This window comes from Hakea prostrata, chromosome 10, assembly GCF_041222555.1.
Source record: "Hakea prostrata isolate BN-2017 chromosome 10, UWA_Hpros_2, whole genome shotgun sequence".
Lineage (NCBI taxonomy): Eukaryota > Viridiplantae > Streptophyta > Magnoliopsida > Proteales > Proteaceae > Hakea > Hakea prostrata.
Genome location: NC_142609.1, coordinates 46375531 through 46401617, shown reverse-complemented (window position 1 = coordinate 46401617; position 26087 = coordinate 46375531). Strand labels below are relative to the sequence as shown.

Genomic DNA, 26087 nt, shown 5'->3' with positions numbered 1-26087 from the left:
ACTAAGTGCTTTGCTGATTGGAAAACCTGGTTGTCGTATAGATAGATTACAAGCATGGTTAAACTACTATCAGTTATGCAAAATGACCAGAATGACAGAGACATTTCTGGTATCGGATTCATAATGTTTTTCCATTATAAATTTGCCACATTTGGAAAACCCATATTGTGAGGAGGTCCTAAATCAGAAGCATGGCAAAAACTATTTTCAAGTTTTCCAATGTACAGACAACCCATTATGATCTTTACCCAAGAAAAAAAAGGGACAACCCATTATAATACAATTTGTTACAGTCCGAAAATGTTCAACCCAAAACCCCAAGTTTCAAGAAGTTTAAGTGTTTTTCTTTTGGATAAAAAAGTTCCAAAGAAGTCAGGGTTTCCATTATTTTGAGGGGTTGAGACTTAAAAGTCAGAAGTTATAAAGTAATCTCATAGTAAACCAGAACTCTCTAGATCACCCTTCCAAATTAGTATTAATTTGTTAGGCTACTTTTGTAGTGTTTGTGCATTTCGACATTATAGGATCCCCTAAGCAATTGCATTCATGAATTTTTACGCTATGAAAGTAGGGAATCAGAATTGATCTGCATTTTTTGGTGATTAGTATGGTTGGATTTGGTGATGTTTATTCAAATCAACTGAAATTTTGTTTCCCAGCAAAGCGCAACAAAAGTCTTTCAAATGTTGTAGTTTTCCAAAGGAATGCTGTTCTAAGCGTATGGAAGAGTGGAATCTTTGATTTTAGGTTCTAAGTTGGACTCTCAAAGATTACTAATAAGAACTGAATTATTCACAACATGGGTGTGGTCAAAGACATTGTAACTCTTTCTTATTATGTTGGCACGGTTAGTTTTGACTACATTCCTAGGGAGTTTAACAGCATGGCTAACTCCTTAGCCTCAGAAAGCAGTCGCCTGTATGAACAGGACTGAGTGGACTACCTCTTTTCCCTGGATGTCTAGGTCTGTTCAGCATCCTTGAGCTTTTCTCGTTCTTTTGAATTATCAATTCACCACCCAAAGAAAAAATAAAGAATTACTCACAACATGACATAAAAATATGTTGGATCATGATAGAACTTATTAGGTTCCAACTCATATGTCACTATGTGGGTGACATGTATCCAGACCCATTAAAGTAAAAGCAATGAAGGTTGCCAATCTCATATCTGAGCCTCACACACCAAATCACATCTGGAAAAATAAGGCAAATTTATCTTCCGAGCTCCTATTTAATGGGTCAGCATTCTCAAGATCACATATGGCGTTTTAGGACAGGGATGTGACTCCTCAATTGTCATGAAGCTTCTATGTTGTTTGGTGGAGAGACAAGCTATGTCATGCTTGCAACCATCATTTATTTAAAAAATGTGAATGTGATATGTGTATCTTCCTTGTCTTTCATATCCTAATCTTTATTATGATTGGATGAGAAGATAAGGAAAGATAAGAAGATAACACATTGGATACACGTTGGTTTCCCCCTTGTAACATAATATTTTAATACAGGACTCCCATATAATTGATAGCCCATTACCTGAAGAGGAGAGAAAGGAGACAAAACAAAGGAAACATCTTCTACTTTGTTTCTTGTATGGGCAGGTCCACAATATCCACAAAACTGGATTCTCTGTATTGTTAAAAATCAAGCCAGATCAATGCATTAAAATTCAACCCCATTTTCATAAAATTGCACATTTCATTCATAGTTACAGAATTACAGAAAGCTTAGTTGATTTACATTTCACATCAGAAGAGAGGGAGAGGGTGAGAGAGACATTTTTATTCATATGCAAGTGGGAAATGTACATTTGTGATCAAGAACAACTACTACTCCTTACATCATCTGCACTTAAGCCCCAACAGGGGTGGCTGTGAACATGGAATCCATTTCAATTTCGCTCCTGGATCGGCTAATCTTCCTATCTCCTCCTTCTTCTGCTGGTGCAGCCCAGATTTCTGGAACCACCTTCGGCAAATGAACCAAGCTCTCCACCACAAACCCACCAGCCTCTGTACCTTTCCCAGTTTTTCCAACCTATCATCATCCATTGCCAACACATCAGGAAAACGGATAAGATCAGTAAAATTGTTTATTTGGATGCATTGTTTCTGATTGGTCCACGTGGAATCCGCACCGTGCTGCTTGGTCGGTGCGCACGTTTCAAGATTTTAGTTCGTTAATGCCAATGCTGAGGGTATAATAGTCATTTCACATAGACTTTTACAATTTGTAAAGGAAATGAAGGGTTATTAGTTATTACCCAGACAGTTTGAAGTCCTACGGCTTTTCCGGCGATGATATTCCGTTCGTTGTCGTCGAGAAAAAGCTGGAAAAAAAAAACACGCGAATCAGCCCTCAGAGTTCAAAATTTAAAATCAGAATAAACAAACAAACGGAATGGAAATGGTTGGTGACGTACAGTACGGCGAGGATCCACATGTGAGACGTCGAGAGCAATTTTCATGGCTTCCATCGAGGGTTTCAGAACAACAGGGAACTCATCTGTCCGACTAGATTTCGCGAGGTTTGGATTCAGTGTCTCGAAGCAAATGATCTCGCTGAAGCAATCTTGTAATCCCAGCCTCTCCAACACTGTAACCGCATGGTTCCTGTCCGAATTCGTGAAAATCTACCAAAGAAAACAACGAAAGTTCATGTATAAGCTTTGAATGCGATTGAATTCCAGGTTCATGTTAACATTAGAAGGTGATCGGTTCGAAATCCTTACGAGTTTTCGTTGGTTGATGCTCCGCACAAGTTTTCGTAATTGAGGATCTGGTTTGATTCTATCGTAAGGTAACCTCCCGTGCACGAAACTGTTGATACAGAGCCGTAAGCAACCAAAAAAAAAATGAAATTAAAAAAATACAGTAACCTGAAAACATCGAGAAATACAACTAATCCTTGTTTTCAAATCTTACCTGTGATAATCGTCGGCATCGATATTATAGCCCAAGGCCTGTAACAAAACAAAGAAATAAAAAATATTAAACATTATTAGTTTCTTTTTTAGTCAATTTCCTCTTTTTAGACAACAAATTTGAAATTCTTGATCTATTTATTTGGTTTTAAGGATTTTATGGATTACTCTTAGGCCGGCAAGAGTGCTTCCGTAGGCTTTAAAAAGCTCAACTCGAAGACTTGAAGCTTTATCCTCTGCAAAACCACATTTCTGCACAAGAAATTCTGCAGAAAAACGAAATGAAACTGGTCAACACATAACTCATATCAACGATGTAACTTTGATCTGGTTCAGACTTTAATTCTTACCGTCAATGTTTCTCTTCAATGCTTCACCAATTCCAGCCTTCGAAGAGTACAAAGTATCATCAAGGTCTATCAAATATTACAACCAACAGTGAGACAAACAGTAAAAGTGTAAGAGAGAAACAGAGATAGAGAGAGACAGAGAGAAAGATACCGAAAAGAAGGCAATCGAAGGGAGAGGTGGAGTCCCAAGCAGATTTGGTGAAGAAATCCATAATGATGATCGATGAAGACAAGAGAAGAATTGCAGAGCTCAATCAACTTCAACTTCAGAGAAGATAAAATGGATAAGTTGTACAGGAAGAGATTTGTTGGGTTTGAAATAGGAGGAGATGAAGGGGGTTATATATAGGCTTGATGGAGAGAAAAAAAGACCCATCAGCTCTCAGCTTCACCTGGTTGACACGTCACTGGACCCACGCGGTCAGGGAATATCGTCGTTAACGTAGGTTTTAAAAATCTTCCGCCACGCGTTAGAAAGGCACGTGGAATTATCTCCTTTAGCATTTTTTTTATTGGGTCAAATTTTACTTTTTCTCCATTTTATTTACTTTACTTTTCTTGTCAACTCTGAAAAGAAAAAAAAAATTGTTATTACTTTTTCAAATTCTTGGCTCGGTTAGTAGAACACCAGAATCTTGGAGTATATGATCAACAAAGGTACTTTCATATATGTAAATTATACATAAATGTTATCTTGAAGATGTAGTCGAGGTGGACTCAGGCAATTTATAGTCTGACTGTTATGAGCTTGTCCGACTACTTAATGGAGATCTTCCACCCCCTCCACCGGTGAATGTTGTGCCACTGATACACAATATTATGGAATTTGGACATTGCTTTCTGCAATGCTCCTTTGTTTATGTTTCTAGGTGGAACAACTTAGTTACTAACCACCTAACCTGGAGGGCCAAGTCGTTGGATGGCATGACTATCTGGCCCAATTCCGCTCCTTGACTACAGTCTTTATGTAATTCTATTCCCTTGGCTTTGCCTTTTGATTAGTAAATTTTCCCACTCGCTGCTTTGGTGTGGGTAACCAAAGAAAAGAAAAAGAAAATGTAGTCGAAGTGTGCAACAGTGCATAAGCTTACAACCTTCAATGTTCAATAATGAACTTTTCTCATAAATGTATGATGACAAAATATGGAATTTTTTTTTTTTTTGGGAAATAGAAGAACAATATTTAGAATAAGAAGGTTTATCTCCTTTAATATAAGCCTCCCCCCCCCCCCCTCCCTCCTTGTTTTCATAGTTACATAGTATCATTCAGTTCCAAGGGGTTCCAGTTCCACTGGGGAACCCCTTGCAAAATCATGTACTTTTAAAGATGATATACCATAAGTAGCTAGATGATCCAATGACCAATCGTTCCGCCGTAATCCACCTGTGGAATCATGATCCCTCTATATTGTCTTGCCATTACTGAAACAGGTAGCTAGTCAATGATAGACATCTATAAGGAACTCACAAAGCCTGCAATCCACCGAATTAAGCTTTTCAAGATTCATGTTTCTTATTGGGGGTGGGGGTGGGGGTGGGGGTGGGGGGGCCGTTGTCTTGGTCACTCTTTCTATTTTAGTATTTTTGGTATCACAACCACAGCAATTAGGAATATAAAATCTACATGAAAGAAAGAAAGAACTACTAACTGTTGGAATTAAATTATCCATTATTATTTGAAAGTGTGGAAAGAGAGTGATTCAAACCCTCGCTAAACAAAAGTCTACATGGTAGTTCCAATGCTACGCTTTCTATAGTCCACATAAGGTAGAGCTTCTTTCACCCTAAAAAAAATGCAAGGTGGAGCTTCTCTCTCTTCCATTAGGCAGAGCCCAAAAACTGGACTTTGACATTCATATGGCATTCTCTACAATTTCTCACTCTTTTGGCACCGTTTAAATATGAAAACTATATCGTACCATAGTCACATTATTTTTATTATTTTTGTGCTATTTAAATACCAAAACCAGACCCCATCATTTTCATATCAATTTTCTATATTGTTTTTGCACAAAGACAATACCATACCATCCTAGAATGCAACTATGGATACAAAATGCTATCGAACGAATTCACTTTTAAGTACCCAACTTTTGTACCGTATCGATGCCACACCAAATTACCGACATACCGTTACACCCATTGTCTAATGTGATAGACATTTCACATTATTGGAGGAGTACATTTGTCTATTCCCCCCCAAAAAAGAAGAACATTTGTCAAATCTTAGGGTTCTTAATGAAAATTTTACCCTCAATTTTATGGGTCCAAATCATAGGAAAACATATGGCCAAATTTTGGCCGATTCGGCAATAAGCGAAATTTTTTTAACGGCGAAATCGAAATGGTCAAATATCTCAAGAATCTCGAGGATATTTTACAATATATTTCTAGTGATTTGTCTAGTGTTTCTATAGCAAACCCTTCAAGATCAATGGAAAATCTAACCAAATTTGTTCCAATGATTCTAGCCTCAAAAAGTAATTTATTAAATGTGGTTAGGGAAGAAAACTTATATAGAATCATTTTTGAAAATAATTCAAATTAAGAAGACATTTTGTAGTAAAATCTTCAAGATCAATGAGCATTCTTATGAATTATATCCCAATGATTTAGACCTCAAAAAACAACGTACCAAATAAGGGAGTCAATTGCGGCCTAAATCAAGGTCAACGGATAATCTTTCTATCTATGTCTCAATAACTCAGGCCTCAGAAGATTACATATTAAATGTGGTTAGGAAGGAGAATTTGCATGGAATAATTTAAATTTATCAAGTATTGTCATCAAATTAGGCTATACACCAAATTTGAGGGTCAAAATCTGGTCATATTTCACCGGTTCGCGGGTTCTTCAAAGGACGAATCGGGCAAATTCGCCGAAATTTCACTATGGTCCAAATCCTTTATCCTTGGAGGTATAATACATATTTCGCATTATTGGAGCTACTTTTGTTTTTTCAAAAGTAAAAGATCTAATAAATTGAGTCAAACCTCAAGGGCTGAAATTAAAAATTTACATTAATTTTATGAGTAATAGATATTTCACATTATTGCCTTATTGGAGGAGTTACTTTCGTCTTTTCAAAAAAATAAATAGAGGTGAAATTGTTGACTTTCCATGAATGCAAATTTATAGGCATTGAATTTATAATAACAGATAATATGGAGGTGTAAATGTTGATTGCAGTTTTGCTTATAAATATGTAACTATTCTGATCAATAGATCCATAGAAATTTTATCCATTGCAAAGACAATGAATCGCTCTTGGTTTATGCTATTTCTTCTTCTCCTTATTGCAATCTCAAGTGGTAAGTGATAGCTATTCTCACAAAAAAAAAAAATTTCTTCTTTTTCTGGAACTTTATTAGCATAATTAAATATGAATATTTATTTATTTTATCAGGTTACGCTATGGCAAACAATGGAGAGCAAACAGCATCATCATCATCAATTCATCGTAGAATGAAGACTGAGATGTATGACTATGGACCACCACAAGCAGATCATCATTCACCACCGCCAGAGATTGATATGATTGACTATGTGCCAGCATACATAAATCCACCACAGCATAATCTACCAAGACTAGAGACTTAGACACTCAAAACATTTTGGTTTGGAGAGTTGAAAATTACAATAATTGAAATTGGTGTCACCTTAATTGGATTTTCTTTTTTTTTTTTTTTTTTTTCTATTTGTATGAAAGGGAAATCATATAATAAAATTGAAGTTCCACTATAAACCTTAACTTTGATCATCCTTTTTTTTGGAGTAGTGGTTTTACTTGTTTTTATACTTCCACTGAAATCCCAACATTTCAAAAAATTATTCCAAAATTTCGGGGGAGTGTCTCAGTCAATTGAGATGTTGACATTTGGCACTTAATAAATTTGAATTATTTCCTAGAAAATTTTCAATGAAGATTCTCCTTCTTTGCCACGTTTGGCATGTTGAAGCTTGAATCATTGGGATATGATTGGTAAAATTGTCCGTTAAACTTGAAAGATTTACTACTATATCCTTTCGTAGTTTACATTATTTCCATAAATTTTTCCATGTTGATTCTTCTTTCTAACCACATTTGGTATGTTACCTTTTGAGGTTTAAATCATTGGGATATAATTTATAAGATTATGCTACAAAATCATTTCCTAATTTGAATTATTTGCAGAAAATAGATTCTCTTTTCTATCCACATCTGGCATGTTGCCTTTTGACGCCTGAATCATCGAGAAAAAACTGGTAAAATTGTCTGTTGACCTTGAAGATTCTGCTGTAAAACCCTTTTATACTTTTAATTTTTCAACAAATTTTGAAGATTATCACTAAATTTATCGTGATAAAATGAATAATCGTCAAAATTTTGCCAACATATCAGAGATTTTTTGCATTTTTTTTTACCGAAATTTTTTACCATGATTATAACAACTATACTAGAATGTTTTCCTCAAGCCGAGTAATCCTTCTTTTAACTCACTTTGACATGAAAAGGAAAAAAAAATTTATGGCATGAAAAACTTTATAAAATAAAAAGAATTATTCTCTTTTCTTTTGAGGTCGGACCGGACCATTCGCTGTTGCAACGTGTTACGCGTGAACTTCAAAAGCATGCATGAGTTGTAGAAAATCATATGAATCACGTGGAATTTATTTATTTCCTAGTCGGATTCTGAGGCCCGTTTTACAAATGAAAAAGACTATAATAATGAGATAAAAGTCTTGATTGTTTTTACACGGTCGTAAGAAAGTCAAGTTTGAACTCTGGTTATCTACTTATCTCCATGAAACCTGATGAGTTCATTAGTCAGATGTCACGAGCCAAACTCAATTCAAATCATTTAAGAATTTCAAAGTTAGTCAACGCAGAGCTGTCCTAGTGGTAAAATCAAAGAAGTCGTGGATTCGGCTCTTGCTGAGGCATATTAATATTCTTATTTCCCGGTTTAAAGAAGAAGCCCGTGGAAAGGGAGAAGGTATGGTAGGGGTAAAAGTTTGAACACATGATTTCCTTAGACTTACTGTCTCTATGTAGAGGCTATAACCACTGTATTAGAAACATATCTACATTAAATTGTTATTTATTGTTACAAAAAAAAAATTATATTTTCTGTTTTTTCAGTCAATAGTAAAATGAATTTCCTTTTGTAAATGCATCTAATGTCATACACATGGATAGAAACATAGAAGGAAATACAGTAAAACAAGGTGGGATGCCCCACCACCAATGTGAAAGAATTTTGATATGTTTAAAATCATTGTTAGGATTATAGCAGTCACTCACACACAACCGAATAGAAAACAAAAAAGAAGGAGACACGTCTTTTATCCTGGTTCACCTCAATGTGAGGCTACGTCCAGCATTAGGTTTTTCTCTATATTCTTCTCGTAAACAACAACTTACAATGTTCTGTTATAAGAGAATATATATATATATATATATATATATATATATATATATATATATATATATATATATATATTATATATATATATATATATATATATATATATATATGAATAACTGTGAAGAAACTTTGAGGCCCACAAAAACATGGATCATCTACAAGCTATAGAGGTGCTGCTTCTACACCTTCGCTGGGACAGTCTCCTAGGACCACTGTGCCCATTGACAACACAATGTGAAGCATGAGCCAACCCAGATAACAACGTTGTGATCTCTCCACTTAGGTAGGCTGACATGTTTATAGAGTGTTATTGAATATATTCGCTTCAACGGTGTTTACAGGGAAACTAATAAAACTGTTGATTATTTGTCGAAACTAAAGGTTAACTTTAAATCCTTTCCTTGTTCTTTCCAAACCTTCTCCTGAACTAGGAGATCCTTGAAGCAGACATGGCTCCCTTATCAATCACAACATGGTGAGAATCCATTCACTTGCTGTCAAGCTTACCCATATTCAAACAACTTAGTTTTGGATAAGAAGAATTGCAAGCTCTAGTGTGACAAGGCTTCAAAAGAGACGATTTTGGAGAATTGGGCATATGCATGAAGGGACAAAACTTGGACTCATATACTTGAAAGACAGAATTAAATGACAAAAGAATACAAAACCATATTAATTAAAAACGAAAATATATTCTGCAGTGTCCAAAAAATAATAAATCTAATTTATTTACTCTTCAAGTCTTCATCGTGTGAAAGAAAACCCATACGTTAACTTAAGAAAAGATAAAATTATTAAAAAACATAGAAGTATTATTGGCACATTCTTCCCTTTTTTTATTTATATTACACTCCGACCCATGTAAACCATTATGTTTAGGGTTAATATAATAATAATGATTTTCTACCAAAAAATATAATAATAATGAATCTATCATTCGCTATCATTTTTGAAAGAAAACCCATAGATTAACTTAAGAAAATATAGAAAATATTAATTAAATGTATACAAGTATTATTGGCACACATTTGGAAAATAATTAAATACACAGAAGATTAATACTAATATACCAATAGGAGTTAATTAATTATAGAAACAATTATTGATGCTCTCTTATGTTGTAGTTTAATTACTATCTTACTTCCGTATTTTTTTAATTATTAATTTAATTTGTACCAAACAAAATTATTCAAATTTAAAACTTTGTTTAAAATTATTCATGTGCCCTCATTTTTAAGTTTCATTAGTCAACTAATGATAATGATATTTTTGTATTTTTCAAAAACTCTAAAATAATCTTGAGGCCTGTTATTATTTAAGAATAATTATTAGTGCTCCTTGTTTTATAGTTTAATTACAAATTGAACCATATCCTTCATAAAATTATAAATGCCCTCACTTCTAATGGTGTTAGGGCCGGGCGAGCCGAGATCAACGAGATTTCAAACATGATCAAAAGGGAGTTATAATTAAATGATGTGGTGGGAAGCGGCATCCAAAAACATGATCCGGATTTGAAGCAAGTAGTTTTTTCCGCCGCCGTAGTGAGGAACTCGATCTGAATCTAGAGATTTTACAACCACGGAATCCGATCGAACCGAGATTTGAAACTCATCAGGCCCAGAAATTGTTAAGGTAAATTTATAATGTGCATTTTGTCCTTTGCTATAATTAAAAAAGTCAAAAGACAATACATATGAATATTAATTTTATTTTCATATTCTAATTATTTTGGACTCCAAAGATTTGGATCATAAGTTGGTGTAAAGGGTAAATAAGTAATAACAAACCTCAATGTTATTTTGGATTTTTTTTTTTTGAAAAATACAAAGATATCATCATATCATCAATATATGAATAAAGTTTATTGACAAAGGGACTTTAATAAACAAAACCAGTTATGTTAGTAATTTTAAAAAGCACAAAGATAAGGTAGCAATTAAGTTATAATATAATGAAGACATTAATAATTCTAACGGAAGATAAAATAGACATTCCACATGCAACCTTAATAGTCACTTAACGCCATTAAAAGTGAGGAGGATGATTGTAATTTTGTAAAGAATATAGCTAAATGATTAATTAACCTATAATACGAGAATAATAGTACTTATCCGTTAATTATATTTTATCTCTTGTAACATCACGTATGTCATGGACCACACACTTTATCTTTCCACTTGAAATGTTCTTAAATTAACTTTTTCTCAATCTACCTGCGTTTATCATGTGGCAAAATGGATAGACTTTAATTTTTGTGGCAGTTGATGCTCAAATTTTTGTGACAGTTGATGCTCACGTTTAAAAACTTCCAACCAGAAAGAGCTTGTGAGTTGAAAATAGAGTTTTAAAATCACAAATATGGAATAATGCTTTATATAGCGTCAAAAGGAAGTAACTAGTAAGGAGCATAAGCTAATTTAATACAAATATGTACAATGATGTATGCCAATGCATGGTAAAATATTATCAAAAACTAAATTGATATCTTACCTTAGACATGTTCACACGAGTTTATGATGATGTATACCAAGTCATTAGAGGAAATTTTAAAAATCATTAAATTTTGAAATGTGAGTCGGTGACGTGTTGCCAGTCTCAACATGTGATTATTAATGGTCAAGCTTGCTACATTAAGGGATAGTTTATCTTAGTAGTTGGTCTAGTTTAGATTATTCAATTTTAATGAGTTGGTTTAGTTGATAAAAATGAATGTTTTATAATATAAGGTCAAGAGTTTGAATTTTCTTAGAACTAAGAGTGATGTTCTATTTTGATAACTCTTAGTGAAGAGATTAGGAGTTTGATTCTCTCAGTGGTAATATGGAATAGTACCTCCCCTCTCCTCTTATATGTAAAACCTCTTTTATACCTTTTTTTTATATTAAAAGATACCCACAAGCTAATAGGCAAAAACACACACCTCAAAATATATCTTAAATTTGTAGAATGATACAATATGTAAATAAATGCTGTTAAGTCACTTCATGTGATTTTATGGAGTTGGTCTTAGTAAAATAGAATTCAAAATTCCATCTTCCTTCTTCCTCCATGAATTTCTTCAAATATGTTTATGCTATAATTAAACGGTATATTTGTTACTAAATATAAATACTTGATAGCTTTAACAAGGACGAGGCAAATAGTATAGTTCGAGACGGTTTTGCCAATTACCTTGGGTGTCCTAGACATTTTCTCACAAGAAAAATAGTGAGCTTGACAAATAACTCGTATATAGAGTAGTGGAGATCCTCTCCACTTAGCCTCTCCCTAGATTTTCATAGTGTCAATTTGTCCAATGATATCAACATCCATTTTCTCATTGATGAGTGACGCATTTTGCTTCAGTTTTGTGCATTTAATGCGCAAGATGGTTTAGCGGAATGTTGGATTGAGATACGCTCGAGATTTCAATTGAGATGTAGACCTCAACCATTTATTTTCAATAGTCGAGATCGAGATTTCGACCGACGACTGACGATCTCGATGAACGTGTCATGCACAAGACACTAGTAAGGTGTATGAGTGACACTTGTTTATAAACCATATCGAAGGATTGAGATTAAATCTAAAAGATATAATTTTTTTTTGTAATTCATTCTCAATCGTTTGATGTGACTTATGAACATGTATCAATCATTGATAATTGCAAGAGAGACAAATTAATGAAATTCCAAAATAGTCCATGAGAATTACTTAGAAGGACAACCTATTTTCTTGGTAGAAATTGATATGATAAAATTTTGCTTGCCCCGGTCTCCACTCATTTACACACACTCATATGAGTGTAGGACCCATAACTATAAGGTCTGTTCACGTCAGACATGGATAGTGTATGTCACACACTTATGTAAATGTCGAAGAATAAGTGGAGGGGCAAGTTCGGTGGAAAGGATCTGAAGGCTAAATAAAGACTTTGTCAATTGAACGTCCGTTTTCTTCGGGTTTACATATTCCATAAAAATTTTAGTCTATTTCCCAAAATACCCTCACGACGCAAGGATCATGTAGCTGAAGTCCGAGACTCCGTGTATCGTCGATGAAGAGATACTCCATTCACCGTAGCTGAAGCAAGAGAAAACCAGTGCCACCCAGGGACGTCTTTGTTTTTGTTTTGTTTCGAACACAGAAAGCTGTGTCACCTCGTTATTCTCCATTATTTCGCTCGCACCACTTTCTACGATCCACCAGGTATGGATATGCTAATCCACTCTTCGTCCCTACGAAAACGACCCTGTTCTGGCGGAGATCCTCTTCAGATCGAGTTTTCAAGGGTTTCGTCACCAGAACAGATGGATCATCTCCTCGAAGCTTTTCTAGGGCTCTCTGATTCCTCTGCTGCTTCTCTCGACCTCTCTCTCGAACGACTTCTCGATTCTGTGGCATCTGATTCTGAACAAAACCTTATGATCGATAAGGCACTTAACCTAGGTTCTGTTCTCGTCGAGGCCGGTAAAAGATCCGCTAGAAAACGTGCTTCCAAGCATAATTCGATTGTTTGGACACTTCCACCTGATCTCACCCTCAAAGTATGCTTTCATTTCTCATTCCTTCTTCTAAATTCTGATGTAAATGCATTGAAATTTGTTTATTTGATGTTGTCTCAATTGAACATGGATTTTTTTAGTTGCATTGTGATGCATTCAGTAGGTTTAAGCTTACAGTGATGTTCGATGCTAGTTCGTTAGCAGAAATTTTGGTAATTTTCTGCTTTCAGATTTGAATTGTGAAGAATTATTTACGGATAGTAAATAGGGCGGAAGGACAAGTATGTAATTTGGGGATGACAGCGTTTCTTTGTTTTTCTATATGTAAGGCATAGTTTTATTGGTTGATTAGGTAGAAATGGTTAAGTTAATGCTGAGAACATTACATAAGTTGGCATTTTGGAGATAATGAGGATTCCAACGATGTGGAGCATTTAGTTGGACGGAAATTTCTTCTGCATTAATATTTTTTAAAGTTTTTTAGTTGCATCTGACATTAAATTGTAATTGCATACTGGCAATTTCATTTTAATTAATGCTGAGAATATGACATAAGTTGGCATTTTGGGGATAATGAGGATTCCTACGATGTGGAGCGTTTAGTTGGATGGATAGAAATTCCTTCTGCATTATTGATATTCTCTACTTATTTTGTATCTTACTGTTTCCAATTTGTACGAAGTGTGAACTGTAAACCGGGATGTCGAAGTTGAATACTTGGCAAGATAACTACTTATCCCATTTCAAGCAGCTGTGTTTAAATTTATGTTCTAACTTTTTTGGTTGCATCTGACACTGCATTGTAATTGCTTACTGGCAATTTCATTTTAGTGTGGAAACTCTTCTCCTTTAAGGAACTTACAAACGGCTTCCTGATTATTCTTTCTGATATGAAGGTATTTTCCATACTTGATACAAGAAGCCTATGTTATGCTGCAGCTACTTGTTCAATGTTCAACAAGTGTGCCATGGAGCCATCGTGCTATTCACATATTGACTTAACATCAATAATACCAAAGGTCAATAATGCAGTTGTGTCTGCAATGATACAAAGAGCAGGAAAAGGCCTCCAGTAAGAGTCCTTCATCTGAACACTGGTTTAATCATTTCTTTTCATTAGGTTTAGGTTTAGCTTTAAACTGCTTACCGTATTTTTGGTCTCATTAGTTACATGCCTACAACTGTTATGTTCTTGTGAATTGTGATATTCTTATTACTCCTTTGCATCATGAATTTGTGGATGTCTTACAACTTGTTCGTCAAATGTTCTAATAGTCAGATATTCTTGAATTTGAACTTATTTGGACTCTCTTTCTCTGCCCCTCAGATTTTCCTTTACAAAACCTTATGAACTCATTCTTATATTCAGGTCTCTCAAGCTTGGTATATTGTCAAGCCCAACTGCATCACCAGGATCTTCTCAACCTATGGGTTTTAGCGCCAAGAATTCTGTAAATGCATCTGGTTATTCTTGGAACAATAAGAAGTCCAGGCAATGTAAAGAGTCATGTTTTCTTACAAGATCCTGCCTGACATCTTTAGGTGCTGATGGTGGTGCTGCTGGGTATGGTTGAGTACTTGAATAAATTAAGGTTCTTGTATTTGCATTTTCCCATGTTCTTAGTTCTAACTTTATTCTCAACTTGTTTTCCTATTGGAAGGGCTTTGTTGAGGAGATTGCACCTCTACAATATTGATAGAATGGACAGTGCGGCGCTTTGCACAACCTTGTCAATATGTCCATCTCTCCTGGATCTAGAAATTGTTGGACTGTAAGTCTCAATATGCTGCTCATTGAATCCATTAAATTAATTTACTTTTTCGACCATAACAAATTGATATAAGAATCCATTTCCTTTGGAGGACTGATACTTTAGCTTTTATGATATTTGAAGTATACTGGACCACTGTTATTGTATATAACATGATACCCACTTCCACCAATCTTCATTTAAACCACTGTCTGTGAGCTTATTATACGCATTAGTGTATGTACATGAATGAACTTACTTGCTGCAGGATGTTTCCTTTCTATTTAAAACTTAGCTACATCCAATTATACGAGTCCTTACCTCCAACTTGCTGAAAAGTATTTATGTTCTATTTTTTGGTCAAGAAAAGTATTTATGTTCACCGACAGATATTATCATCGTAAACATCCAAGGGTTTTGCAGAACTACTACTACTGGATTATAACTAAGATTTATGTCATGTTTCCATGCATAAATTGTAGAGAGATACCTTTGACTTAAATACCACTTTAATGACTCAAATTGGACCTTTTTTTTGAACCAAGGACTAAGGGCCACTTGACTGGATCTTTGCAAAATCATCATGATTGAGGCTGTTTATGGGTAGGGTTAGCCAAACTGGAGTCAGATGTGCTAGGGTTATGATCCCAAATGGATATGGTTGTTTTGGGGTTCATTGTGTAGCAGTGTGGGAATATGGGGGGAGATTTTATAATGTCTAACAATGTGGGGGGGGGGGTATTGGCTGGTATTTGAGACTCTAACAGGGTTGAGATGGTCTGGTTTTTGGGATAGAATATCTCTTTTGGGGATTTGGAAGGTTTATTTGATTAAAGATCTGAGAGGTTGTGTGGATAATAGACTGACAAAGGATTGTTTCAAATTTCTGATGGTTAGAAATAGGTTTCTTGAAAAAGTTAAGGTTTTGGGTAGTTTGTTGGGGGTTACCTAGAAACAGGGTTGTAGTTGTATGTGGTCCAGAAGTTAGAGGTGTGTGATATTATAACGGGATAAAGCCTTGGATCTTGGGACCATCTTCAGTTGGTCCCTTCCTGGGTTTTGAGAGTAGGAGTTGCACCAGATTGTGGCCCAGTTTGCAGCCATGTGCTGGATTTCTCCTTCCACAAGAAAGAGATTGTTACGTACATACAAGAATAGCATTTCACGCTGCGTTTTTATCTGGGAAAGATGTTAATGAAATCTAGTGACACCATTATAAATCTTTTTTCACTTTGAGTTGATGTGATCTCTATTCTATGTTTGGAAGATCTGCTTTATCTGTTCTGTTTTTATGGACAGTTTTTAATACATGACCATGACGGTGTAGAAGCAATGCACTGTGCTAATTAGATCCAACAGTGAGCTCAAAGCGGCTGAGGTCATGCATTGGTGGGTGGAATTAAGATACTAATGAGATCGATACTTTGTTTTACGGCCAGGGTATAAATAGTTGAAATATGGTTTCAGTAGAAGGAAATTGGCACAAGATAAACCAAGTTGATTAAGGAAGTTGCATGTTCCATTTTGGTATGGGGTTGTGCTTCATTTTCCCTTCTCTGGTCCATAAAATATTTGAGCGGTTGCCTTTCTTTTCTCATGGTAGCTTCTACTAATATACTGTTTATTACTCCATAGTGAGAGATAGATATGTGGAGATTGTGGTGATACTGGTGCAGGCAGTGGTCATTAGATTATTTATCATAGGTGAATTAACTGAGCAAATATTATTGCCATTATTTTAATTTTTTTGGGTTTTTTTGGGGGTGGGGGGTTGTTGATTGTAGGGGCTTTCAGTTCAGTGAAGCTAATTCAGATTATTTGAAGTAGTTGTTTTATTAGTTGTGTCAGGTTCTTGTCCTTAAATGAACCTAATTTTAAGTATAATAGGTTTATTCTGTTGTTATTTGGATACGCATAGATGTGGCATGACTAATTTTCATAATTGATTTTTGGACTCTCCATGAAAGATATTCTTTTCATACACTGTATTTGGATTTCTAGTGTTAATGTCGTTGCATCTTTATTGGCGTTGATGAATCTAGAAAATTGTGTTTGTATATCTCTGTCTATTTTGCCTGTTTGAATCCTACTGGGTGTACAAGAGCCTGGATAACTCTTGAATGTGGTCTTCTGAACAGTCACGTTGAGCTGAGGCAAACGTTGGAGTCTGTGAGCAAAAACTGTCACTTCATAGAGCGGTTATTCTTTGAGTCTTCAAAAACAGGTGGGAAATCTTACTACATGTGAATTTCTTTCCACACAATCAAAATTATAATATCAGCTGTTTAATATTGATTATCAGGTAGAGATGACAGTTTGAAGTCACCAGCTTGTATTGATCTTGTAAATGGTTGTCCTCATCTAACTTCATTGGCTCTTAGAGGATTCAAGCTGCATGATTATAAAGTTCGTATACTTGTTAAGGTATGATCATGCTTAATTAATAGTTAATATTTTTCACAACAGATCCTTAAAAGCAGTGTTAAAGTTTTTTGTCCATTGACTTCCAAGCATGACATTTAAATTAATAGCAGTAAAGTTGGTTCTTCTATTCTTTTCCAAGTCAAGGTTTAATACCTTGAAGTTTAAGGAATCATGGTGATTATTTTATTGCTGAATGCATTTAATTAACTTCTTCGTGTAACAGCATTTTAAGGAAAGGTAATTTTGTCAACAAAAGCTGAACTCTTAAAATTTTCAGTCCCCAATTATGTGTCAACATTTTGGAGAGCAGGGACACTATAGTAAATAATGGAAGTTGGTGGGTATAAATTGAGTTACACCTTACCTCAGGGGGGAGGCTCATGTAAATTCCCTATATTTTAATATAATTTCTTGAAATTCTTTTGGAAAGAAATAAAAAAAGGGGAATGTGAATGTTTTTAATTAAAGGGCTTTTTGGCGTTGCTGTTTTTATCTTTCGTCCTGAGGACATATTATTATTGGCTATCATAGGCACCTGACTTATAGCTGAGTTCTCTTAGTTAACAACTATGAATTAACCCAATTTTTGCCCCCTTCGTTCCTTCTGTATGGATGTCTTTATGGTGCGTTTTCCCTGTGTGTAGGGATTTCGGAAGCTGAAATCAGTTGATTTTTCAACATCCTATTCAATCACGGGCACCTTTTTAAGGTATGCATTTCCAAGTTTCACAGATATTGCCACCGGCATTCCTAAGTTTCCTCAATTTGTCCGAAATTAAACCTTCATTCTGGCTTCACAAGGAATCTCGGTAGTGGATCAAATGGCGGTTCACTGGAGGCTATAAACTTACGTGATTGCATGCATCTCAAAGAAGTGAATATCTCTTTCTCTGTTTCCTGTCTCTCCAGCCCCTTTAAAATTGGAATATCTAACTTAATGTCTTGTGCAGACAGAAGTTGCTCGGTTTCTTGGAGCAGTTCTTGCAGGAGAATTCAAACTTCTTAGATACATTGTGAGTTTATAGAAAACCGCTAGTTTCTCTTTTACTGGTATTGGGCATAAATATATTTGAATTTTCCCTGTAGTCTGCTGACTCTGGCCTTCACATAGGACATATCTAACAGGGAAGGTCTAGCTGGTGAGGGAGACTGGTATCTCAGAAACCATAGCCCAAGGTAGTGAATCCTTGTAAGTTGGTTTTAAATATTCTATGTGGATTGACGTTTAATATTTTTCTTCTCTAACAGTTTTTTTGTGTAATTCTGTAGCATTCTTCCTGTAAAGCGTGTCTTGGAAGAAAGGCCTGAGATATGTTTGCTAGCTGAATTTCCTGATGAGGGGAGGTTGTTTTCCTCTTCAAGTTGATTCATGAAATGAAAAATTACTTACTCTTAGACTTCTACAGTACACTGACAATGACTTGCAATGCCGTGCTTTGTAGCTTTATTGAGATAACCGACGGTGATATAGAAAGTGACTACAGTTTGTCATTGCAATTAAGTTTACCATTTTCAAGTTCATCAGAAGGTAGCTATAGTAGTGATCATGGCAGTGGCAATGAAGATGGTCGAGACATTGGTTATGTAGTGTACGAGGAAAGCTCAGACGAGGTGGACATTTTGACTATCTAGGAAAGTTCTCAAGGATGATATGGAGGCAGACTTTGAATTTTCTAAGACAGGTAGATCTCCTTCCCTCCCTACCTCCCCTTCTTTCACGTGCATCTTTAGCCCTGGTGCAGCATTGGCCTTGATCTTCCTGGCAAAAGCTGGCCACAGGCCCCCATCATGTTGCTAACTCATGTAGTTTGTGAAGAATGTCTACTTTTGAAGCTTCTGCTTTTCTGTGATCTAAGAGTAAAATAATCAATAAATATACTAATTTGATGATCAAATGCCCAGCTCATTCCTGTATATGGATCAACACTATCCAGACTTGCTCGAATTGCTTTCAATGGACTATTTTCCACACTTGATTTGGGAAGAAAAAGTATTTATTTGATTTGACCTTATCTACTGACACATGAAACTTTACCATTTTTTATTGACATTTTTTATGTTTATTGTTTTCGTGTGTATAAGGTCAGGTTTTCAATTAAATGAATACAGAATGCACTATTAATATACATATGTACCTTGTGGTGACGAATTACCATTTAATTGTTCAAAACAAGACCAGTGAGTGATAGCAATTGATGTGCTTCAGCCCATGCAGGAGTATGGGTCCAGTATATGGTTGGTTGCATCAGATCCTGTTCTCTTTATTCAACCCAGTGAATCCCTACCCTAGGTAGGTTGGGTGCTTCCAGTTGTTGCTGTGGGCTGGTTAGGAGCAGGGAAAGTGTTGACATGCTTCAACCGGGGAGGGTAAAGAGGAAGCACACAGCCACAAACTATTTGGGAGCAAAGGAGCAACAGTTTCCTGTTACTCCTGCCCATCGGTCCAGGAAACCCTTCTCCTTGGTTGGGTGCTCATCGTATGGTTGAGGGGGAAATTTTGATATTTCTCAAGAGCTCTGGAGCAAAGAGAAAGCACACAACCACACGCACCCACAAACACGCACAGCAGGGCCCAATGCCTTTCTATTCATTTCTGTCCATTGGTTACAAGCAATGGCCATATTTGTTCTTTCATTACCATTTCCTTATCCAAGTATAAACATTTCTATGTCAACAAGCTGTAATTTCATTCCTCTCTGTTCCTCGACTTCTCTATTAGGCTCTTTACTCAAATGTCCAAATCAACAGAATTAGCTGATCACCAATGGGATGACTGGGTTGAAAAACACAATAGAAGGAATTACTTGGACGGAAACTAGAACTTATTGATCACAGGCCATGAAATTGTATTCTTCTTTGACTTTGATGTCCATGAGCATGCCAAATATTGTTCTGTATGTATATACCGTACAATAGATCTTATCTTAGTTCAAGATCAGGTTTTCATTTCAGATTTTGTTGGGATAGTCTAATGAATATGGCTATACAGACAGTAGTAATCTGAAACTTGACCCCACCCAAAGTGTACCCCAGAAATTTCTTCTTTGGTTGGCTGTAAAATGGCTGTAGCAGTTGTCAATTTATGCATCCCCATAGTGTCTTCAATATCTGAAGTTGAGTCAATGAGATAACTGCTTTGCTTCTTTGCTTCTTTGCTTCTTTGCTTGTTTCTATACAGAAGGGGAATGAGTCTACATTGCAAGTTCAAGGGTTACTTGTGACAAGCCAGAAACTTATGGCCAGGGAAACGCAGAAGACCAGCAGTTCCTAGTGTTCTGTGTGACAATATTTCTGGATGGACAACTCTCTGTTTTTGCCTTCACCAAATGAGAGCTGGGTTCTTGCATTTATCTAAGAGTAATTGTCTAACGTAAATCAGTTCAATTTGTAAAGACAGCTAGGGTGTTTTTGGTCCCTCCATTCTCGATTGTAATCACAGTTCACCTTTGGCGTTGTGTTTTAACCTCATCATATTTGCTAAGGGGTCCATACAACTTTACGGTTTTGTTGCTTTTGGAAGCATATGATTGGGTTAGATGATTTTGTGTTTAGACCTATAAAGTATGTGATCTTCTGCTCATCTCATTCCCTCGTTTTCTGCCTCTATTAAAGAATTATAGAAATGGAAGAAAGAACAAGAGATGTTTTCGGATGAGTAGAAAGAACAAGAGACTTTTCTGTTCGAAGTTTGTTTTATTTCAGAGGAAATCCTCCACCGAACCCAGTTCGCGTTCTATTAGCGTTTAAGCTTCTGGATCTTTTCTGCAGATTTAATTCATCTTGCCTAGCAATAGAAATACAAAATGAGGGCAACCTGACCTGAAAATAGAAAGAGTTATTTTTTGGTCCCATAAAAGCCTTAACGCCTAAAACAAAAACTTCAGAAGAGTAGACACAACTTTTATTTTAGGGCGGCCCATAAAAGCCTTAAAGCGTGAAAACAGGAAGTTCAGAAGAGTAAACAGAACCAATCCACAAATTCCCCCCATGCTCATTTGCTTCACTAAAATCATCGTTTAGGCTTCCCTCATTATTACCAACGAATACATGGATAACAGATCCATTTTCATGAAGCTTCAGGGCTTGAGAACGTGTGATAGGAGTTATTCCTGGGGGTTGAAGGAAAAAAGGAGTTGTTGCCACCCAGAAATCTCCTTCTGCATTCCTTTTGATGTTGTCTGGTTGTCCTGAAAGCTGGATGAAGAGATCAGATCTTGTAGTATTTGGACCTTGGAGCCAATATCTTAGAATTCTACCTGAACCTGTCTCTGCAACTAGAACAAATGTGCCATCACGACTTACAGCAACTCCATTTGGAAAGGCAAGCTTTTGGAGCAATACTGTCACTCGTCTTGTCCTGGGATCATATCTTATTAACCTCCCTGTTTTGTCGCCACTAAGGAGTGATGCCTTACTTTCACTAAAATACGAGATAGCCAAAGAATGAGAACTTCAAGGTTTCTATCAAAGAATTTAAACAAAGATAACTAACATCTTATACCTTTGGATCTAGATAAGAAGGTGTCCATTGTACTTTCGTTCCTTGTATCTTATTTTTTGTATTCTAAGATTGTTAGTGCAAAAATACGAAAAGGTAGATCAAGGGAACAGAAATGCGAAGAGGTTTTCTCCTTATGTCTAGATCCATTAGATCCAAAATCTCTGAGGTATATGATCTTAAATCCATATTTGTGTAAACAATATGAAATATATAGAATATACAGCTTTCAGATTTATTACCTTCTATGGAACATAGTGCTAGGATACGAGATGTAAACAGTTCCAGTTCTCGGATCAATGTCCAATCCATTAGCAAATATCAATGGAACTTCTGCAACACTGCCAACAAGTTTAGTGGCAACTCCACCATTAGGTCCTACCACCATAAGGCCAAAGGAAGAGTCTGCTATATATAGTTCACAAGTGATTTTATTGAACTGCAATCCTAATGGCCTTCCACAGTAAAGTTCCAATGTTGTATCTTTGGAATTATTGCATATCTTGTCATTCCTGATAGAAGAAAAACAGATCCAGGGAAACAAAATTATAAGTTCAACATGATCAAATAAACATGTTTGTGGGAGTTAGAGAGATAAAACGAAGTTTGCATGGATTGCTGGAGAAAGTGAATTAGAACTTTTGATATTTACCTATTTTTTGCAGTGACTGCAAATTGTGTCCAACCATGTATAGTCTCTTCCCACTTCAAGATTCGACCATCTTCAACACCCACATATGGTCCACGACCATGACAATCAAAGGCAATGCTTTCTGGACCCACAGATGGATTCAGAGAAAGAGAGTGACCAGCTGAAGATTGAAAGAAGTTGGTCAAATACAACAGAATGAAAATTTTGGGATCAAAAGCCATGGTTTTCTCTTACAGGAGCAAAATTGAATTCTAAGGACTCAAATTGGACAATTAGTTTTCTAGTGGGGGGATCTGTGTAAGAAGAAATATTGAACCCATCAAGAACATTTGCTTTCAAAAACATGGTTTTATAGTGTCAATAAACCCTAAACCAAAAAATGTAAAATTACAAAAATGCCACTAAAAACAGAAAAATACTCAAACTGCATTTAAAAATCCCAAAATGTGAAAATACGGCATTGTTCCTTGCAAAGCAAAAAGAGTCTTGCTCGTAGGGTCCTTTCTGATCAATAGGACGAATTTCAACTCATTTCGAGTCCGGGACCCGGATAGATTGAGAGTAGTTACCAAGTTACAACTATGGATAGCTTGGTTGCGGGCATGTCAAATGTAGTAACAAGAGGTGGAGAAGACAAAGAAGAGATCAATAGAAAAGACGAGAATAGACGAAGGGACAATACAGTCATTTCTCCAATCCAATTGTCCACCAAACCTTATCCTCTTAATCCATCACATGTAATGAAAAGAAAGATGCCACTCTTGTTTCTTACTTCCATGTCGATCCTTGTTTTGCTCCATTTTGAGATATAATCAAAGAGACAGAGAACCTTATGTCTCCACATAAAATTTTATATTCAACTTGAAAAAGAAATTCCATCAATCCTTACGAACACCATATATATACATTTCAATTGAAGAGAACGTGAAGAGTAAATTACTCAATCAGGCCAACAAATAATACGATAAACCAAATGTGTAAAATATGAAACTGCACGAAAAGACTTTTTATTTCTCTTTTACTTGTATAGCTTTTTTTCCAATCTTCAACTGTCGTTTATTGATGATACCAAAAAAAAAAAAATCTGTCGTTTATTGATGGATGTGGGTGGCACCATGGAAAACAAAATCGCCGATCCAGCATTGAAACTTGATTTGGCAGGAAATCAGCGATATCTCACTATTTTGTGTGTGATTAGACGATTTTGTGTGTGAACCTATAAAATGTGTGATAAGATTGTAGGAAAGAACAAGAGATTTGTCAGAAGAAATCCTTTACTGAACCCAGATCTTGTCTCTATTAGCTTATGACCTTCTTTATCATTTTTTAGATTTGAACTCATGTCATATTGCAATATCCCAGCTTTCTCTGTGCTGCAACTTTTCTCGCTAAAGTAATCCATAACAGCCTAGTTAATCAAGACCGACCAGTTTGCTTATAAGTACATAGACAGAAGCCTTAAAGGCTAAAAACAAAAACATGGGAAGAGTAAACAGAACCAATCCACAATTTCCCCCCATTCTCATTTGCTTCAGTAAAATCCTCTTTTAGGCTTCCCTCATTATTACCAACGAATACATCGACAACAGATCCATTTTCATGAAGCTTCACGGCTTGAGAACGTGTGATAGAAATTATTCCTGGGGGTTGAAGGGCAAAAGGAGTTGTTGCCACCCAGAATTCTCCTTCTGCATTTCTTTTGATGTTGTCCGCTTGTCCTGAGAGCTGGATGAAGACATCAGATTTTGTAGCATTTGGACCTCGAAGCCAATATCTCATGATTCTTCCTGAACCTAACTCTGCAACAAGAACAAATGTGCCATCACGATTTACAGCAACTCCATTTGCAAAGGCAAGCTCTTGTAGCAATACTGTCACTTGTCTTGTACTGGGTTCATATTTTATCAATCTTCCTGTCTTGTCACCGCTAAGGAGTGCAGCCTTACTTTCACTACAAGCACAAGATAGCCAAAAACAAATAAGAATTGTTAGAAGGAACAACAAGAAATCACGAATTTAAGCAGTAAGCAAAACGAAAGAACACAGACATGGTTCATACATTACGTATGTGGTGTACAACTTTTATAGAAAGAACAAAGAACAAGAGCTTTTCACCATGTAGAAAGAGAAAAGAATGGAGACCTCTCAACTAATTACCAGAACCGCCTTATAAGAAGTTAGAACTCTTGGCCACACCTTAGAATGACTCACCAAAATATGTCGTGTGGATCCATCTTTGAAGTCAGGTCACAATATAACAAGAACTTCAAAGTTCCAAGTTGAAACTGACTCTGTGGCTTTGAGATGTATTACCTTCTATGGAACACGGTGCTAGAACATGAGAAATAAACGTTCCCAGTGTTTGGATCACTGTCCAATCCATTAGCGAATATTAATGGGACTTCTGCAACACTTCCAACAAGTTGAGTAGCAACTCCACCATTAGGTCCTACCACCATAAGGCCAAAGGAAGCGTCTGCTATATATAATTCACAAGTGATTTTATTGAACTGCAAACCTAATGGCCTTCCACAGTAAAGTTCCATTGTTGTATCATTGGAATTATTGCATATCTTGTCATTCCTGATAGAAGGTAAACAGATCCAGAAACAATATTGTAAGCTTAATTTGATATAATAAACATGTTTGTAGGAGTTGAGAGATAAAAGGAAGCATTCATGATTCATGGGTTGCCGCATTGATGGTTGCTAGCTTGCAGGAGAAAGCAAATTGGAGCTTTTGGTTTTTACCTATTTTTTGCAGTGACTGCAAATTGTATCCAATCGTGTTTACTCTCTTCCCACCTCAAGATTCGACCATCTCCAACACCCACGTAAGGTCCTCGACCTTGACAATCAAAGGCAATGCTTTCTGGACCCAGAGATGGATTTAAAGGAAGAGAGAGACCAGCTGAAGATTGAAAAAAGTTAAACAAAAAGAACAGAATGAAAACTTTGGGATCAAGAGCCATGTTTCAATTTCATATTCTACACTTTGTTTTATCGTATATATTATTTATAGGTAAAAGTTTTCATGCAACAGTGGTTCATGCATGCACTGATATAATATATGGCACAACAGGGGGTCACAAGATGGGCATGTAAAAATTTCTAAAAAGATAAAAATCAGACTGAAACAAGTAATCATCATCTATAAATTTTTTTTCTTTGGTAAGAATTATATATAAGATACTTACAGCTATGATAGATAAGATTTATAGCTATCAGCGTTATCCAACTGCTTGGTTGTGGAAGCTAAACTTCATGCAATCATGTTTGGTTTGGAGATCGCGGTGGAGAGAGGTTGGGCGTGTGCCTGTTGTTTTAGAATTGAATTTTGGCCATGGTCATTTCCTATCTGAAGAATGTGACTCGGCAGCAAGAAGAAAAAGAAGATTTGATTGAATCATTTTTTTTTTTATAATTAAGAAAGAAAATATACAAGGGAAGAATGGCATTATAAGGGAAGAGTCGGATTTGAAATCAATCATGACCTTGTGTATATATATATGAAAGGATCCTCTATTATCTTTAACAAGATTGGGATATTTAAACACCTTCTATGTCAGGCCTGTAGATCTATCTATTGAGGT

The 26087-nt window shown here is 35.8% G+C and overlaps 3 protein-coding genes and 1 pseudogene across 3 annotated transcripts; 1 reads left to right on the top strand and 3 right to left on the bottom strand.

Annotated features, from left to right (window-relative positions):
• Nucleotides 1-1631: 1631 nt before the first annotated feature.
• On the bottom strand, nt 1632-3577 carry LOC149003456 (Haloacid dehalogenase-like hydrolase (HAD) superfamily protein). The gene is made up of 8 exons (XM_089137182.1): nt 3427-3577; nt 3276-3341; nt 3094-3191; nt 2927-2964; nt 2734-2821; nt 2425-2634; nt 2266-2331; nt 1632-2039 (listed from the first exon to the last, which is right to left on the bottom strand). The coding sequence occupies exons 1-8, from the start codon at nt 3485-3487 to the stop codon at nt 1854-1856; spliced, it is 813 nt and encodes a 270-aa protein (XP_088993308.1). The 5' UTR covers nt 3488-3577; the 3' UTR covers nt 1632-1853.
• A 9137-nt stretch (nt 3578-12714) lies between these two features.
• On the top strand, nt 12715-20737 carry LOC149003455 (F-box protein SKIP17-like). Its single transcript, XM_089137229.1, has 13 exons — nt 12715-13212; nt 14067-14242; nt 14540-14734; nt 14832-14942; nt 17060-17145; nt 17224-17345; nt 17990-18054; nt 18147-18219; nt 18296-18358; nt 18457-18521; nt 18615-18689; nt 18788-19027; nt 20524-20737. The coding sequence occupies exons 1-12, from the start codon at nt 12877-12879 to the stop codon at nt 18975-18977; spliced, it is 1557 nt and encodes a 518-aa protein (XP_088993355.1). The 5' UTR covers nt 12715-12876; the 3' UTR covers nt 18978-19027; nt 20524-20737.
• A 535-nt stretch (nt 20738-21272) lies between these two features.
• LOC149003454 (protein STRICTOSIDINE SYNTHASE-LIKE 10-like) lies at nt 21273-22803 on the bottom strand. The gene is made up of 3 exons (XM_089137230.1): nt 22496-22803; nt 22086-22355; nt 21273-21765 (listed from the first exon to the last, which is right to left on the bottom strand). Exons 1-3 carry the CDS (start codon nt 22714-22716, stop codon nt 21273-21275), a joined length of 984 nt encoding a protein of 327 aa, XP_088993356.1. The 5' UTR covers nt 22717-22803.
• Nucleotides 22804-23953: 1150 nt separating this feature from the next.
• Nucleotides 23954-25466, bottom strand: LOC149003453 (protein STRICTOSIDINE SYNTHASE-LIKE 10 pseudogene; annotated as a pseudogene).
• Between the last annotated feature and the right edge of the window lie 621 nt (nt 25467-26087).

What these genes read in the sequence shown, in the direction of transcription:
- LOC149003455 (XM_089137229.1), top strand. Translation starts at nt 12,877, where the DNA reads ATGGATATGCTAATCCACTCTTCGTCCCTACGAAAACGACCCTGTTCT. An exon ending in GCTGATGGTGGTGCTGCTGG is followed by an intron (nt 14,735 to 14,831) that starts GTATGGTTGAGT and finishes TCCTATTGGAAG; the next exon opens with GGCTTTGTTGAGGAGATTGC. An exon ending in TCAAACTTCTTAGATACATT is followed by an intron (nt 18,359 to 18,456) that starts GTGAGTTTATAG and finishes GCCTTCACATAG; the next exon opens with GACATATCTAACAGGGAAGG.
- LOC149003454 (XM_089137230.1), bottom strand. Translation starts at nt 22,716, where the DNA reads ATGGCTTTTGATCCCAAAATTTTCATTCTGTTGTATTTGACCAACTTC. An exon ending in GCAGTCACTGCAAAAAATAG is followed by an intron (nt 22,356 to 22,495) that starts GTAAATATCAAA and finishes TTCTTCTATCAG; the next exon opens with GAATGACAAGATATGCAATA. An exon ending in AGCACTATGTTCCATAGAAG is followed by an intron (nt 21,766 to 22,085) that starts GTAATAAATCTG and finishes CTCGTATTTTAG; the next exon opens with TGAAAGTAAGGCATCACTCC.
- LOC149003456 (XM_089137182.1), bottom strand. Translation starts at nt 3,487, where the DNA reads ATGGATTTCTTCACCAAATCTGCTTGGGACTCCACCTCTCCCTTCGAT. An exon ending in CTTCGATTGCCTTCTTTTCG is followed by an intron (nt 3,342 to 3,426) that starts GTATCTTTCTCT and finishes AATATTTGATAG; the next exon opens with ACCTTGATGATACTTTGTAC. An exon ending in TAGGACTTCAAACTGTCTGG is followed by an intron (nt 2,040 to 2,265) that starts GTAATAACTAAT and finishes GGATGATGATAG; the next exon opens with GTTGGAAAAACTGGGAAAGG.